Source organism: Camelus bactrianus, chromosome 4, assembly GCF_048773025.1.
Source record: "Camelus bactrianus isolate YW-2024 breed Bactrian camel chromosome 4, ASM4877302v1, whole genome shotgun sequence".
NCBI lineage: Eukaryota > Metazoa > Chordata > Mammalia > Artiodactyla > Camelidae > Camelus > Camelus bactrianus.
Window position 1 is genome coordinate 34932292 of NC_133542.1, and position 16372 is coordinate 34948663.

Here is a 16372-nt window from a genome sequence, read left to right on the forward strand (position 1 = left end):
TTCCTCCTATTTTTTTCTAAAAGATTTATAACTTTAATACTACATTTAAATCTGTGATCCATTTTGGATTATTTTTGTATAAGGTATGAGGTTTAGGTCAATGCTCTTTTCTTTTTTTTTTTTTTTTTTTTTTAGCTTAGGGATTTCCAATTGCTCCAGCATCATTTGTTGAAAGGGCCTTTACTTTTACTTATTTCTCATTCATAAATGGGAGTGAGACAGAGACAGAGAGATTTTAATGATATAATTGGGCCTAAGTGTAGCAGGTATAGGAACACTGGGATAAAAATGATGATTAGATAAGAGGGAAGGACTGCCCAGGGAGGAATTAACTGAATTATGTGCTGTTAAAAACTAAGGAAAATAGAGAGGCATTTGACATACGCATTTTCCATTTTTAAAGGGAAGAAAGATGAAAGAAATCAATTTGCATCTTTGTCAGTAGGTGAAGTAGCAACGAGGTGTAGTTCTATGGAATGAGGAGGAGGGTGAGGAGTAAAATAGGGTGGCATCCAGGTGGGAGTTTGAGAAGGCTCTATGCTGCTGAGTAGAACTTGGAGAAGATACCATCTCCCTGCAGGTGGCCACACGGACTCTAGTGGTGGCAGTACCTCCTGCAGGGCACCCTAACCGCTCTAGGCCATGACCAAACTTGGTATCTCCTGGGAGAGGAATGCCAGGGCTGCCTCTAACACTCTCCTGTTTGCCTTTGCCCTCTTCAGCTTCCTTGTGACGTTGGAATGCAACTACTTAAGGACTCAAGAGCCTTCGCTGAGAGACAGGAAGGCTTTGCATTCCAACTCTTGCTTCCCTGCCATGTCACTGTCTCCAAAATTTTCTGTTATTTTTGGAGTGGAAAAACCAAACACGGTACAGCTGCTTTGGAACAGCAAGGTGATTGCTCTTCAGCTTGTTTTCAGAAAAGAGACACTGATTCTTTTCAATAGGCATTTGAAAGTCAGGAAGAAGGAGGCTGTAAAGAGAAAACTATTTTGACACAGTTAATTCTGTGTGCACTTTGTTAAGGTTCTAATGGAATTTGGAGCAGCATATAACCAAACATTTTGGCACTTATATGGAAGGAGCAAACAATAAGATGGGTGATATTACCCACTTGAAATTTTTTGTTAAAAAAAAAAAGAATCACCTGGCTTTCACTAATCACTGATTAGTTCTGCTATTCTTCCAGTTCAAGCTACTAACATGAAAGAGGGGAGATGGGACTGGTCTAGATGGTAATGGTCTATTTTCTGTCTTCATTACACATACTGAGTTGCACCTATAACATATATTCATTCCATGTGCTTCTTTCACAGCTTTTCTTAACGTAATTTCTTCACATTCTCTTCAACACTTGTTATTGTCTGTCTTTTTTATTCTAGCCACTCTGGTAGGTGTGAAGTGGTATCTCATTATGTTTTTTTTTTTTTTCCCTAATGAGCAATGGTATTGAGCATCTTTTCAGGTGCTTATTGGCCATTTGTATATCCTCTTTGGAGTAATTTGTCTATTCTGATGGTTGCCCATTTCAAAATTGAGTTGAGGGGAAGGTATAGCTCAAGTGATAGAGCACATGCTTAGCATACATAAGGTCTTGGGTTCAATCCCCAGTACCTCCTCTAAAAATAAACAAATAAATAAACCTAACCCCACCCCCCCAAAAAAAATAAAAGAAAAAAATAAAAGAAAATTGAGTTAGTTGTCTTTTTGTCATTGGGTTGTTAAGAGTTATTATTGAATTCTTTAGTATATAAGTCCTTTATCAGATGTATTATTTGCAAAATTTTTCTCCCAACTTGTGGATTGCTTTTTCTTCATGGTGTCCTTTGAAGCACAAAAGTTTTTAATTTTGATGACATCTAATTCATCTGTTTTTTCCTTTGGTTGCTAGTACTTTCAGTATCACATTTAAGAAATCATTACTTAACTCAAGGTCAGGAAGATTGACTCCTGTTTTCTTCTAAGGATTTTATAGTTTTAGCTCTTACATTTATGTTTATAATGTAATTTTTGTGTATTGTGTAAGTTTAATATTCCATACATAAGCAGCTTAAATATAAGTTTTCTTATTGCAGAATTTCCCCAGACTGTTCATTTTTCAATTACAAAAATTTTTTTGACACAACGTTGTAAAATGACTATAACTCAATAAAAAATGTTTTAAAAAATTTTAATTGAAGTATAGTCAGTTACACTGTCAATTTCTGGTGTACAGCATAATGTCCCAGTTGTGCATATACATACATGTATTTGTTTTCATATTCTTTCCGAGGCTGTTCATGATTAACAACTTGGTGATACTGACTATAACACAACTCTTTCTTTGTGAGCTGGGTTTCCTGCTATACAGCTCTTACCTGAATTTATCAAGATACCTGGGAATATTAAAATGTTTGTGTTGCCAGAGGCAGAAATGCAAATCAAAGTAGTCAGAAAAGGCGATTTTTTGGGAAAAGATATCCAGGTATCTCATGTAACTGAAGGAAGAATTGAAGAGCCTGAAGGCAGGAAGTCTGAAGTGCAGCTGGACCTGAGAGATGGACTGGAATGAGGACTTAAATGCCACCAGGACAGTTCTGTTTCTGTCTCCTCTTCCCACTCTCGCTCTTGCTCTTTCTATGGATCTTGCATCTGTTTCCCTCTACCCGTCAGCTCCACTCTCCCTGCAGGCTGGGCTCCTCCACAAAGCCCAAGAAAAGACTACAGGCAACTTGTAAGACCCTAGACTCCACGCTCTCACACCAGAGACTTTTTTAGCAGCTCCAGCTTGAAAAATTCCAGGCAAGATGTCTGCTTGGCCAGCTGGGGTCATGTGCCCCTCTGGACTGTTAATGCAAGCTTTCTGGTAACACTGAGGGTGGGTCTTATTTGCAGAAAAGACTCTTCAGAAGTTTACTTGTGGTTTAAACAAGTTGTTCTCAATGTATTATAGCTCTAGTACTTACAGAACTTTTAATTCTCTTCATAATCTTGCAGTTGTTAACAATCACTTTTTAAGAAATATTTAGATACTGTTTGGTCTGTTTGAAATCTCAGCTAATTAAACTGCTTCAACATTTCAAACATCATTTATCAATTTAATATATTTTACTTTCTTTTTAAGTATTTTATTTGCTTGACCAAACAAGCCAATCTCCTGAAGAGTTACCTTACAAATGTGGTAAATTAATCTTACAAATTTACTTGTTCATGTATTTTTTGGCGGAGTTACCAGGGATTGAACCCAGGACCTTATGCATGCTAAGCGTGTGGTCTACCACTTGAGCTATCCCCTCTCGCCACAATGCTTAATTTTAAATCTTCCCAGACTTAAAACCTGATACTCACTAAGGAATACTAGTAGAATTTCAGAGCGCTCATAATTTTTAATGCTCAATCTTCCTGGGGTTAAAAGAGGCTCACTTGCTAAGGAAATTTCATCTTACTCTAAGATTCACTTTTCCCTCCACATTGTAACGTCTTTGAAATTAGGATGTGTCTTACAAGCAATGGCACCTTAATTGGCAGCAGTGAGTCTTTCTTAGTGACACATAAAATAATAATGTCTTAAATTAGGTGAGCTATGGTACCATCTCAGTTAACTAGGATTACTTGACTAGAAATGAAGACTGTACCCAGGCCTGAGCTGTGAGCTCCAGCATCCTCAGAGGTTTGCTCCAGACCACATCCATCCACCACTTCCAAGAACACTGAAAACCATGCATCACTGCCCCTCACTCCCCACGCCCACCTCACTCCCACCTTAGGTCTCCACTCACCCACCCAATTCCAGCAAAGAAGGTTTGGTTCTTAGTTACATCAGTCCCCTCAGAGGTCTGTCAGGGCCCAGCTCATCCTTAATCACATTCTAAGCTGCAAAGCCTTTGAGTTGAAGAAGGGTGCAGCTCCTGCTCTCTGGGACTAAGTTCTGAGGCTGGCAGGTGACATAGCCACTGTGGGCAGGACACCTGATACACGGGTGGCAGATAGGCTGACACCAGGGCTGAGGGGCCCTGGGTTGTCTTTCAGCTTCATTTACACACACACATGCACACATAGACACATACACATCCCTTTGTACTTTCCCATTGAAATGATTCATAATCAGGATATTCCTTTTTAAATGAGACCAAGGCACCTGGGGAAGATAGCAATTCTACATTCTGGCATTGAGAATTATGTCAGATCTGGAAAGAACCATGCACATAATCCAGTCTAAACCCTCTCCATTCACCGCTCCTCCCCCATTCCTTCCCCCTTTAGTGGAAGAGACAGAAGCCCTTTGAAGTGATGTGACTTGTCTAAGATCACACAGCAAGTCAGAGAAAAAGCAAAGACCATTCATTCATTAACTCAATAGAAGTTTATTGATTCCTATTTACCAGACACTGTTCTAGGAGATGAGAATATAGGCTTATTCCACACAAGGTTCTTGTTCTCCTGGAGCTTACATTTGTCATACTGCCACAGAGACAATAAACAAATAACATAATGTCAGATGGTTATAAATACCAGGAAAAAATCCAGAGTATGGAGATAGGGAGTGAAGGAGGAGGGGGAAGTGCCACATTTCATAAGGAGGTCACAGATGATTTCCCTAAAAAGTGAATGAAGTAAGGGGACAAGACACATCTGGGAGAAGAGCATTCCAGCCAGAGAACAGCAAGTGCGAAGGTCCTGGTGCAGCAAGGAGGCTGAGATGACCAGATGTCTAGATTTGCCATCCAGCTCTCCTTCATCAAACTGCTGAGTCATCAGGGGTGTCCCAAGGGTCTTTATGCCACAGACTGTATCCATATTTGAGGGTGACTATAAAAACCCAGAAGCCCCTATGCTGCCCAGGTGGAACAGAACCTGTATCCCACATGTGTATGACGTTGATCTAGAATGTCCGTGTAGCATAAGAGAAGCAGCTTTGAGCTGGGGATCAGGAGACCTGAGGGACAATCTTTGTTCTACTGAACATGTGATTTTAGTCAATCTTGGAAAAACAGATTGTTTTTTAAACTTTACTTAACATTTAATTTTTAGTTTTAAAATGAACAAGTTCCTAGTTTTTTTCATGTATCCTTACTTTTTATTGGTCCAGCCTCAGAGATTTTATTAAATACAATGTACATGGGCCTCACCCAACACACACCTCATCAATCAGTATCTCTGTAGCTGGAGGGTGTAGCTCAAATGGTAAGGTGCGTGCTTAGCATGCATGAAGTCCTGGGTTCAATCCCCAGTACCTCCATCCAAAAAAACAAACCAAATACCTACCAACCACCAAAAAAATAATAAATAAATAAATAAATCAGTATCTCTGTAACTGGGGGCTTAGAAATTGTACATATGTGTGTGTGTGTGTGTATATATATATATATATATAAAATTAATTTCTTTTTTGTTTTTGAAGTATAATTGACTTAAATTTCAGGTGTACAACATCATGATTTGATATTTTTATTATTTTTTAAAATAATTTTTTATTTAAAAAAATTTTTATTTTTTATTTTTTAGGGGGGAAGTAATTAGGTTTCTTTATTTACTTCTTTATTTATAGAGGTGGTACTGGGGATTGAACCCAGGACCTGTGCATGCTAAGCGTGGGCTCTACCACTTGAACTATACCCTCCCCTTTGATATTTTTATACGTTACAAAATGATCACCACAATGTCCCGTTATTGTCCGTCACCATGCAACGTTATTACAATATCATTGACTATATTCTCTATACTGTAGAATACATCCCTGTGACTTACTTATTTTATAACTGGAAATCTATGCCTCCTAATCTCACCTGTATAGCGAACAGACTGTGGTTGCCAGAGGGGAGGGGGGTGTGGATGGATGAGTGGAATAGGTGAGGGAGAGATTATGTGTATTTTTAAAGCTCCCCTGGTGAGTCTGACAGGCACCCCAGACCAGGAGCCCCTTAGTGGAGGATATACAACTCTGCTCACACCAAGCAGACAGCCTCTCAGCTTTTTCTTAAACATCTTTGCTCCTAAAGGGTCTGGGCTTCGTATTTGCATAACTAAAAGGTTTGTTTAAGAGATTTCCCCAGAACAAAGGAATGGGCTCTGCTCAGAGATGAATTACAGCTATGACTTCCACGGAAGCTTGAACCTGAAGAAAGCTCTCATAGGACAAAGTTTCTCATACACACACACACACCTAAACACACACTCACACACTTTCTCTTTCTCTCTCATACACACACATATATGTGTATATCTTATCTCCCCTGGAAAGTTATAAGCCATAAATAATTTTTAGGGCAGTTGACTTAAATTGTCTTTTGTGAGATTTACATTATAAGAAGTTTACAGTATTTAATTTCAATAATGAGGAAATGTGGCTGCAGCTCTTCTGTTTAACAATAAGTCTGTCTTGGGGCCAGTGGCGTTAGGAATCTGTAACAACCAGTCTGCACCGTTATTTCAGAAAAACGGAGTGTAGGTTTGCCCAGCTCTGCTCAGGGTTGCTTTCTTTTCTTCTATTTTTCTCTCTCTCTTAATTAAAAAAAAAAATCCACAGCTCTTTTTCTGCAAAGTGAATCGTTATAATAGAAGTTGCTACTCCATTTCCCGGATACAATCCTTGTACAAAATTGTACCTCATGGAAAAACATGAGACCATGGAATTTGAGGCCTTAAAGTTTAGAACAAAGAATTTTCTGTTTTGTCCTGGGTATTTTGGGTCTGCAAGTTTAACCCTTCTGTACCCGAATTCCCCTGCATTTCTTAGAATCTGCCCTATTGCTGGTCATCTGAGAAATCATGGTGATGAGAATGGCTGAATTTCAAAATCACAGGACTTGGGCATTCCAAGTGATCACATCCTCAGGCAGATGAAGCATCACAAACTTGCACTTGACAGATGAAACGACTGAAGCTAGAGAAGCTGGGGCTGGCTCAAGATCACGGAGTGGAGGACGGGGTAGAACCCAGGATGTCTGGCTCCTAATATGGTACTGTTTCCATTAGAATTCTGTGGTCTAAGTCCTTCCTGTGCATAAAAATCTCCTGGGCAGCAGTGCCTGGCTGGGGACCAGCAAAACCTCTCCCTCCAACATGCTTATATCTAAGTTTGTCTTCAAGCCAAGCTCTCTGCCTTCCTCTTCCAACTAATTTCCTACTTCTAGTCCCCTCCCATGTAAAACCTCCCCTGTGAAGATTTCTTGAGTCTGACTGCCAACATCCACTAATGTGTGTGTGTGTGTGTTTTTTAATATACTGATCACTTTTTTTTTTTTTTTTGGTTTTGGTTTTTTATTTTGAGGGGAGGTAATTAGGTTTATTTATTTAATTTTTTATTTTTATTTTTAATGGAGTTACTGGGGATTGAACCCAGGACCTCGTGCATGCAGTCTACCACTGAGCTATACCCTCCTCCTACACTAATGTTTTTTCGAACATGTTAAAATGTTGGTTCCCAGGCCTCTTACCCAGAGTGACAGATTCCTTGGGTGTGGAAGAAAGCTGTGAACCTACATTTTGACGTGCTTCCTGAGTGGTTATGTGGTCCATGGGCCAAATTTGCTGCCATAGAGTCACCTTATTAAATGAAGCCTTGTAGATTCCACCATGCCTTACTCAGAGAAGCTCTTCTCCTTGTAAAATATAAGCACTGGAGGCAGCTTGCCAGTGAACGTGTTTTGAGGAGTTTTTGCAGCAGCTCCCACTCACACAGGGAGTAACCCCCTGTTTAATTAGCTGACAGGATGGGGCTTCTGAGAAAGTGTGGGAAGAACTGAGAAGTTTGTGTAGAGGTGTCCAGTGTCACCTGAGCTGAAGAGCCTGAACTCCTGGGCGGGAAAGGCCTTGAGTGTGGGGAGTGGAAAATGAGGTATGGGAAAAAGAAGAGCTGGTAGAAATTTCTCCTTGGAATTTGGCCTTGATAGTGAGGAAAAACTGGCAGCTGGCTTCCACCAAACAATTCACTATAACCATTGTTTCTTTAAACTTTCACCTACATTAAGGAAATACCTGGTCAGCTTTTCTACATGTTCTTTCTTTTAGTTATTTAATTTTTTTTTTTTTTTGGTAAAGGTTTTATTGAGAGATAAAGATGCGATTCACATGTATCTTTATTGAGATACAGTTTGCCCATTAAAAGTGTACAATTCAATGTTTTTTTGGTATATTCACAAAGTTGAACAATCATTATTATAACAATTTTAGAAGATTTTATCACCTCTAAAAGTAACCCCAAATGGTTTAGCTATAACCCTCCCCTATTCAATCTTCTGATCTCCCCATCCCTAAGCAACCATTAATCTACTTTCTGTCTCTGTGAATTTGTCTGCTTTGGAGATTTCATATAAATGGAATCATATAATATATGGCCTTTTGTTACTAGCTTCTTACACTTACCATGATGTTTTCAAGGTTTGTTCATATTGTAGCATGTACCAGTACCTCATCCCTTTTTATTGCTGAATATATTCCATTGCATGGATATCCTGCATTTTGTTTATCCATTCATCCATAATATCACATTTTGTTTATCCATTCATCCATACTTGGGTTGCTTCTACCTTTTGGACTATTGTAAATAATGTTATTTGTGTACAAGCTTTTATGTGGACATAGGTTTTCATTACTCTTGGGTATATACCTGGGAGTGGAATTACTGGATTGAATGATAACTCTATGTTTAACTTTTGAGCAACTGCCAGACTGTTTTTCCAAAATCCTCATTTAATTTTTTAAACCAACCTGAAATCAATGGCTCTGAATCATCCTGCAAGTGTTTAGTTACATACAACTCACTTGATCAGGTATAACTAAGGACTTATTTTAAGCAGTTGTTTTGGGGATGAAAAGAATCAGGCTTGGGTTACAGAAGCCAAAGCTCAAATACTCGAGTGAGTGCTATGTGGCATAACCTTAGAGGTAGGGGCAATGTTACATGGATTTGTGTTTATGAAAAAGAAACTCACAGCTATAAGTATGGCCAATAACAGCAACATAAAAGAAAACTACCACACAATAACTCTTAATTAGCAGCTTTGGAAAAGGTTTAGTAGCCTGAAAAAATAAGTGAAGCTGTTGGATAACTATCTATGAATTTTAATAACCTCTGCTATCATCTGTTTCTGTATAGGGAGACAGACTTAAAATTTAAGGGTAAAGCACTTAGAAATACTTTAAAGTATTTCAATATAAAATACGGAGAAGTGCACAAAGTGTTAGCTCCATGAATTTTCTCAAATGAGTGTCACCCACGTGCTGGCACCCATAGCAAGAGACAGCTATTGGTTATCAGCTCCCCCGGATTGCTCTCTTTCTAGCCTTTAACTATCCAAAGGGATGAGGATATCTGAATTCTAGCACCAACCTTCCCGGACACAAAGAATACATTTTTGATAGTACATTTCAGGTGTCAGTGGAACAGCTTCGTTAAGCCAACAGAATTTTTAAAGACTCATTCAGATTTTTTCATATTGCAGTGTAGTAGAATGTTAAAAATTAAATACCCTTAAGCTTATGTATAACATAAAAGGCATGAACTAGCACACAAGAAGCTTTTAACATCACCTACAGTAAGAACATGTATTGTAAGATGTTTGAAAGAACATGAAACAACATACTTTAAACATTTATTTTTACAGACAGCTCCCTTTTTCTCCAGGATTTGAAGTTTATTTCCAAGAGGAGTTTGTAAAAGAATTCTAGGGACTATTAATCACAGGTGCTTTAATAATTCAAAAAGTGTACATGTAAACACACATGCACATTGGCAATGCATCACATTGTGGGTTGTATTAAGTAATGACCGAAATAAATATAGCCTTTGCAAGCAGCGCATAAAAACGGACGCCCATTTCCTTTGGTTTATTGGGCAGAAGGATGCATAATACTCTCACCTCACTGATAAAATGAGAAGCCTAATACCAAGACTGACTTACTGCAAAGCAACACTATTCCACTTCCTCACCTGGAAAAAACCTACTATGATTATTTTATGTATAACACTTTCAAAGCAGAATTCTTCCAAAGTAAGGGCATACTATTAGGAAAAATCATTTTACAAAACGCGAATCATTTTTTAAGCTCTAAATATGTCTTATAAATTACCAAAAACAGATTAGGATTTTATTAGGCTATTTCTTCGTAAGTTTGGGATTCTACCAGCTGATGGCTAATACAATCCACGAGTCAAGGTGAGGCGGGCACACGCTCTGGGCTGCCCCCGGTTCTTGGTTTTTTTGTCTCCGGATGCTGGATACTTCCAAGGTAACCTCATGCTCCTGCTCGCTCCTACTCTGGCGCCGGGAAAGCATCCCCCGCCCCGCCCCAACTTCCAGGCGGCGGGGCGTCAGCGCAATGCCAGCGTCCGGAAGCCTCACGCGAGCGGTGACTTCGCTCTGCCGCGTCCTTGTCCGAAGCCTTGAGACTTAGACTTTTCCCGCCAAGTCACCCTTGCTCCTCTTCCTGCCATCCTCCCTCCCTGGGGGGAAAAAGTTTGAAGCCGGGCTCCCTCCGCACTGCAAGTTGCCAGGGTCGCTCTCTGGGCTGGACCGGAAGCGGGCCAGGGTCCACCACGCTTCTCCTGCGTTCGCGTCCCGCCCCAGCTTGGCGGGTCGGGACAGACTCTTAGCTGTCGGTCGCCAGCTCCTCTGCGTCCAGACCATCCAGTCCCTCCTAGCCCGAGGGACCTATTTTAAAAATTGGGGCAGGGCACTTTTCTTGGAGTCCCCGGAGCGAGCACGAGTTCAGCCGGGCGCCAGACGCTGCCGGCGCCGCGCAGCGCGAGCGCACGCGGGTGTGCGCGGGTGGGAGTGGGGCGCGCCCGCGCGACCGGAGGCGGGCCCGCCGGCTGGCAGGTGGGTGCGGCCGTCTGGAGCCGGGGCAGTGGCGGCGGCGGCGGCAGCAGCAAGTGGTTGGGCCGTGCGCATTTCCTTCCCTCCCCCTCGGCCTCGGAGCTCGCCCGCAGCTCCGCTCCTCGTCCCCTCCCCGCCGCCACTGGCCGCTCCCTTCCCCGCCAGTCCATGTCCCTGCCCGTGGTGCTCCCGGGCTCCTGCTGCCCGGTGGCCGGGCTCTCGGGCGGGCCGCAGGCCGGGGGCCCGGGTGCCGCGGCCGCCGCCGCCCAGGAGCCGCCGCTGCCTCCGCTACGGCCACGCTGGCCCCGGGCCGCGTTGCAGCCCCCCGCGCGGCCTCGCTGCGCGGCCACCGCCGCTGCCGCCGGCGTGCTGACCGCGCCACCCGCGCTCTCCTCCCGCCGGGCGGCCGCCGCAGCCGCCGCGGCCCCGGGCTCGGCGCTGCTGCCGGCTCGTCCGCTGTTGTCGCTCGGGCTGTTGCAGCTGATCCTGGGCTGCTGCATGGTGGCACTCAGCTTCGGGGCGCTGTCGCTGAGCAGTTCCCCACAGGTGAAGAACTCGTGCCCGTTCTGGGCCGGCTCCTCGGTGAGTGCCGCGCGCGCCCCGCTCGCCTCGGCAGGGCCCGCCCGGGGAGCAGAGGGCTCAGGCCGGTCCCCTCCACTGCCCCATGATTGGTACCCCCAGTGCTGCACTTGGGGAACACAGCCCCACAGGCCAGTTGAAGTTTTTGGAGTTTTTGAGGCTGGGGAGAAAAAAAACGGTTTTAGGAGAGTGGAGTTCAGGAGTAAAGTGGGTTGCATCTGGATGGTGTCTGTTTTTTGTAGGTTAAAGGATTTTGTTTTTCCTGTCAAAGTAATAGAATAAACCCGATTTCCAGCCCTTTGGGAGACTGGAAAAATGAGGGTAGATGGCAGGAAAGTGGGAAGAAACTGATTAAACTTTCGACCATTGAGTATCAACTTCGTGGACAACGTCCTTACTTCGCTAACAAGGTGCCATCGGGCGGGCAAGAATTTTCATCTGTCTTGTTCACTCATGTATCAGTAGTGCTGGGGACATAGTAGGTGTACTTGTGAGATGGATGACGTGATATGCTGGGGCACGTCACTTGTTTTCTTCTGCCCTAAGGCACTCGTAAATGTGAAGTACCTGATGTAGGATAGGTCCTCTGTATTTGGGGACGAGTTCAGGAGGTAATGACAGGGTGTGTCAACGCGCCCATGTACCTGGTCGTTAAAGGACGTTCTAAGCCTGCACTGGGTCCCTGGAGCCACTCAGACTGCTGGGCAGAATTTAATTCTCGAGAACCGAATCATTGTGGATGAGCCCGCCAAAGCCCCCGAGTGCCGGAAGGCTAGCTGGAGATGCCCGCGACCTGTGCCCTCCGGGCCCTGCCTCCTCCACGGAGGAAGGCTGCTCTGGGGCAAAATGCAGCCGCCCTCGAGCTACTCTGGACAGTGGGTGGCTGTGCATCCCCGCCTTCTACCGATTTCACAGCTCCCAAGACATCCAGCGTCTTGAGGTTTGCTGGGGGTTGAGGGACTTGGAAGTAGGGCTTTGTGGAGTGATAGTGGAAAAGGAGTATTTAAAGTAAACAACCTTTCTCTAAACTAAATCTAGCAATGCCTGTAGTTTTTACTAAGATCTGTAATGAATGTGTATTCTGAAAGCCTAAAAACTACCCTTCTGCAGGTCCACACAAACCCAGAGTCAAGACCAAATTTAAAGAATATAGGGAGAACTAATGGAACCTGAAATCATTACTTGATTAAGAACATTAAGTACCTAGAGCCAGGCCTGATATTTTATACTTAAACTGATGCCAATTTACTCTTCTTTTGAAATACTTTGATGCTGGATGATCTTACTGTGGTATAGCCCATGTTGTGAGTGGAGTTTACAACCTGTGCCTCACCCTCCTGGCCGTGCCCTTGGGCTCTCCCACTGGCCTCTCGGAGTTGTTTAAAACTTGAAGAGGAGTGGTCTTCCCAACTGGGTAGGGATTAGATCCACTTGGCTCCCCAGTCCACTTGTCAGACTAAATTCAGCCAAATGTTGGGTGCATTTTATTTCCCTAAATACCATGGGCCAGAAGTGAACCTTGCATACATTTTTAGGGATTTGCTCTTTGTAAAACCATAATCTCTTGTCTTTTCAAAGATAGCTAGTTTAGGATTATTGAAAACTATTTTTTTCCCTCCTAAAATTAAAACCCAAATCAGTGTATTATTGTGAATTATTTCAGAGGTAAATGCATTTTAGATGTCAGTCAAGCCATAGTTAGATTTGATGAACTTTTTTTTTTTTAAAAGACGTCAGCCAGGAGATAAAAGCTACTAGCCCGGGGCTGCTGGCTGGACCCTCCTTGTCTCCAGGACCCAGCAAACCAGAGCAGAGAAGGAATCAGTGATTTGGAACTAAGTCTTTTCTATGGGATCCTTTTCCCACACTGTGCCCCCTAACTTTCTATGCAAATTCACAACTGTTTGTTATTCTTATTTTTTTGTGGCTTGTTTCTGAGGTTGACGTCAGAGTATCAAAGTGACAACAGAACCAACAGATACTGTATGTCCAGAACAACTAAATAGAATTTGAGAATGGCATTCAACACTGTGACTTTCTTGGTTTTGCAGGAAAAAATTCTCAGCAGTTGCATTGCCTTTTGAATTTATGTGTGAGGGAGGGTTTGTTTTTTTAAACTCCGCAATGTGGAAAAAAATGTAAATTTATTCTAACACAGTACAGTCATTCCTCCTATACTCCTCACGCAGCTCCAATAGTTGTTTTGACTGTACTTCTTCCTGGCTCTGCTCCATGTGTTCTGGTAACTCCAGAAGGATGGGTGTTCCAAGCAGGGTAGAAATTAGCTTTAGCATGCTCCCTACTCCATTTGTCCTGTTATTTTGAAGCAAATCTCAACCATCACATGATTTCATCTGTGTATATTTCAATATGTGTAGACATATTTTTTTTTTCAATTTTTTTGGTGGGGTAGGTAATTAGGTTTATTTATTTTTAGAGGAGGTACCTGGGATTGAACCCAGGACCTCATGCATGCTAAGCATGTATCTACCACTTGAGCTATACCCTCCCCCTCAATATGTGTATATTTAAATATATATGTATATATACATATATATATATATATATATAAAAACAAATGAGAGAGAGCATAGAAGTGACCAGGAAGTCTTAAGAACCTCCCTCCACTTTTGATATTTTATTGTCAAAATTTATTTTTTTATTATTTTAAAAATTATTATTTATTACTGAAGTACAGTCAATTACAATGTGTCTATCTCTGGTGTACAGCATAATATCCTAGTCATGCATATGCATACATATATTTGTTTTCATCTTTTTTTCCATTAAAGATTATTATTACGGAAATTAAAAATCTCAATGAATGTAGAAAGAACAGTATAATGAACCCCCTTTTACCCATCACCCAGCTTCAGTAGTTATCAACACATACATGACCACTTTATCCCCACACCCACTCCTCCTTCTTAACGCTCACTGGATTATTTTAAGGCAAATCTCAGGTATTGTAATTTCAGCCATTAAATATTTCAGAATGTATTTCTAAAGGAAAGAAGCTTAATAGCTATAAGAACGGGGCTTGACAGCACACTGTAACTAATTTAAAGACAGCTAAACTAACGTTTTTATGAAAAAAGCTTGAAAATTATGGCTTGAGGACTGCAGAAGTTTGTTTTTTAATATATGACAGCTTTACTGAGATATAATTCACACTCCATACAATTCACTCATTTATGGTGTGCAATTCAGTGATTTTTAGTAAATTCATAGAGTTGTGCAACCATCCCCACAATCAATTTCAGAAAGTTTTCATCACCCCCCACAAAAGAAACCCTATACCCATTGGCAGTCATGCTCCATTTCTTCCTTACTCCCTTATCCCTAAATAACCACTGATGAATCTACTTTCTGTCTCTGTGGATTTGTTATTCGGGACATTTCATGTAAATGGAATCATAACAACATGTGATCCTTTGTGACTAGCTTCTATCACTTGGCGTAATGTTTTCAAAGTTCATCTAAGCGGTGGCATGTTAGTACTTCCTGTTTACGACCCAATGAGCTTCCATTGTGTGGCTATACCACGTTTTATTTATCGCTATGAAGTTTTATTGGCATATGAAAGTAGGTAGTTGAGTGGTACTGCCAGCTTAAGTCTAAAGTTACTTTAAACCCACGTAGGAACACAGTAGAAGGATATCCTCACATTTCAAGCTTTGAATGACTGTTTTATGCCTTAGCCTGCTATATCAACTAAATAGCAAATCTTTCGGCTTCAGTAAAAATTTTGTTCATATATTCGATACAAAATTCAATTCAAGGGATAAATATATATTGGAAAGGACTATTTTGTTATACTTACTTGAGTTCAAGAATATTTTTCCATATATAACACTTTCCTCTGTAAGTGTTCTCACCTTGAGCCTGAGATTCAGAGGCTTCCTTCACTTGTCTGAACCTTGAAGGCATGTTTTATCTATTGTAATATATATTTGAGAATTAGCGAGTCCTATGAAGACTCATTTTCCATACTTTCCATTCTTACGTTCAGCAACTTGAAGGGAGGGTTTTTAATGTGCTCATTGTTTTTGAGCACTCTATGATCATTTAGTTTTTTCCTGGTGTCCTTGGTTAATAACTCAGTCTAGTATTATTCCCAGAGTTCATGAAGCTAATAGATTAGCCACTTTAAAAACACGCTGAAGTTTGACCCAGGTGGGTGGCAGAGGGAAGCTCTCCATGTCTGTGTTCAGGCCATGCTGTCCTGGCTTCTGATTTGGAGGCATATTTAGTTAATATTAGTTAGATTCCACTGGGATTACGGGAGACCCAGCTTGCAACACTGTTTTCAATTAATGAAAGAGTAGAGAGAGTTGCATTGGTTTGTGTCTCCCTCAAAAAACAGAATTCCTGACTCTAGTGACGTATGTGATCCTTGGGGGATATTTCAGGCAAGTGGTAAAGGATTAATTATTGTTTTGTTCTTCTCTGGGGGCCCTAATTAGCTTTTCTTGTCTGCATACGTTCATGTCTTTCTGCTTGAAGTCACTGACCTGAGCTCATGGTCACCCCTTCCTTGAGACTATGAATCTTTGGCAAGGTGCCAGTTCCTTATAAAGAGACAGATATTGGTGAACCTTAAGGTAAATCTTAAAAAAAAAAAAGTTACAATGATAAACTGTAAAAAAGAATGAATGGCCCAAAGGGGAAACTAACACAAAAATTTTAAAGTTTCTCTGCCAGTTAAATAACAGTAAATACATTTTTTTCTAACATAATGATCAAATACTACTTTGATATTGAAGAAGCATTTCAAATATAATTTTTGTGATACATTTAGTTTTCTTCAGTCCTTTATTTCACCAACAGCAGAGTCACATCATAAGATTTTGAGCAAATCATTGAGCCTCTCAGCCTCAGTTACTCATCTGTAAAATGGGGGGATGATTCTTGCCTCAGAATTGATTTTGAGATTGTAATTAGAGAACATTTAGGAAAATTCTTTGTTGCTGAGCCAGAGCACCAGGCCCGGCACA

At 41.6% G+C, this 16372-nt stretch overlaps 1 protein-coding gene across 7 annotated transcripts in view; it reads left to right on the forward strand.

The window, feature by feature from the left end:
* Positions 1-16372, forward strand: part of ENTREP1 (endosomal transmembrane epsin interactor 1) — an 85393-nt gene that overhangs the window by 18683 nt on the left and 50338 nt on the right. Inside the window, exon 2 of one of the 7 annotated variants that reach the window (XM_010952750.3) lies at positions 6716-6938. The exons of 2 other annotated variants lie outside the window; for them this stretch is intronic. In XM_010952750.3, the coding sequence (XP_010951052.1) occupies positions 6936-6938 (3 nt within the window). In that variant the 5' untranslated portion in view covers positions 6716-6935. Of the gene's footprint in view, positions 1-6715; positions 6939-10412; positions 10800-10847; positions 11379-12099; positions 12316-16372 lie in introns of those variants that run through there. 4 more of the 7 variants (XM_074361669.1, XR_012506368.1, XM_074361666.1 and 1 more) reach the window with 4 other exon arrangements.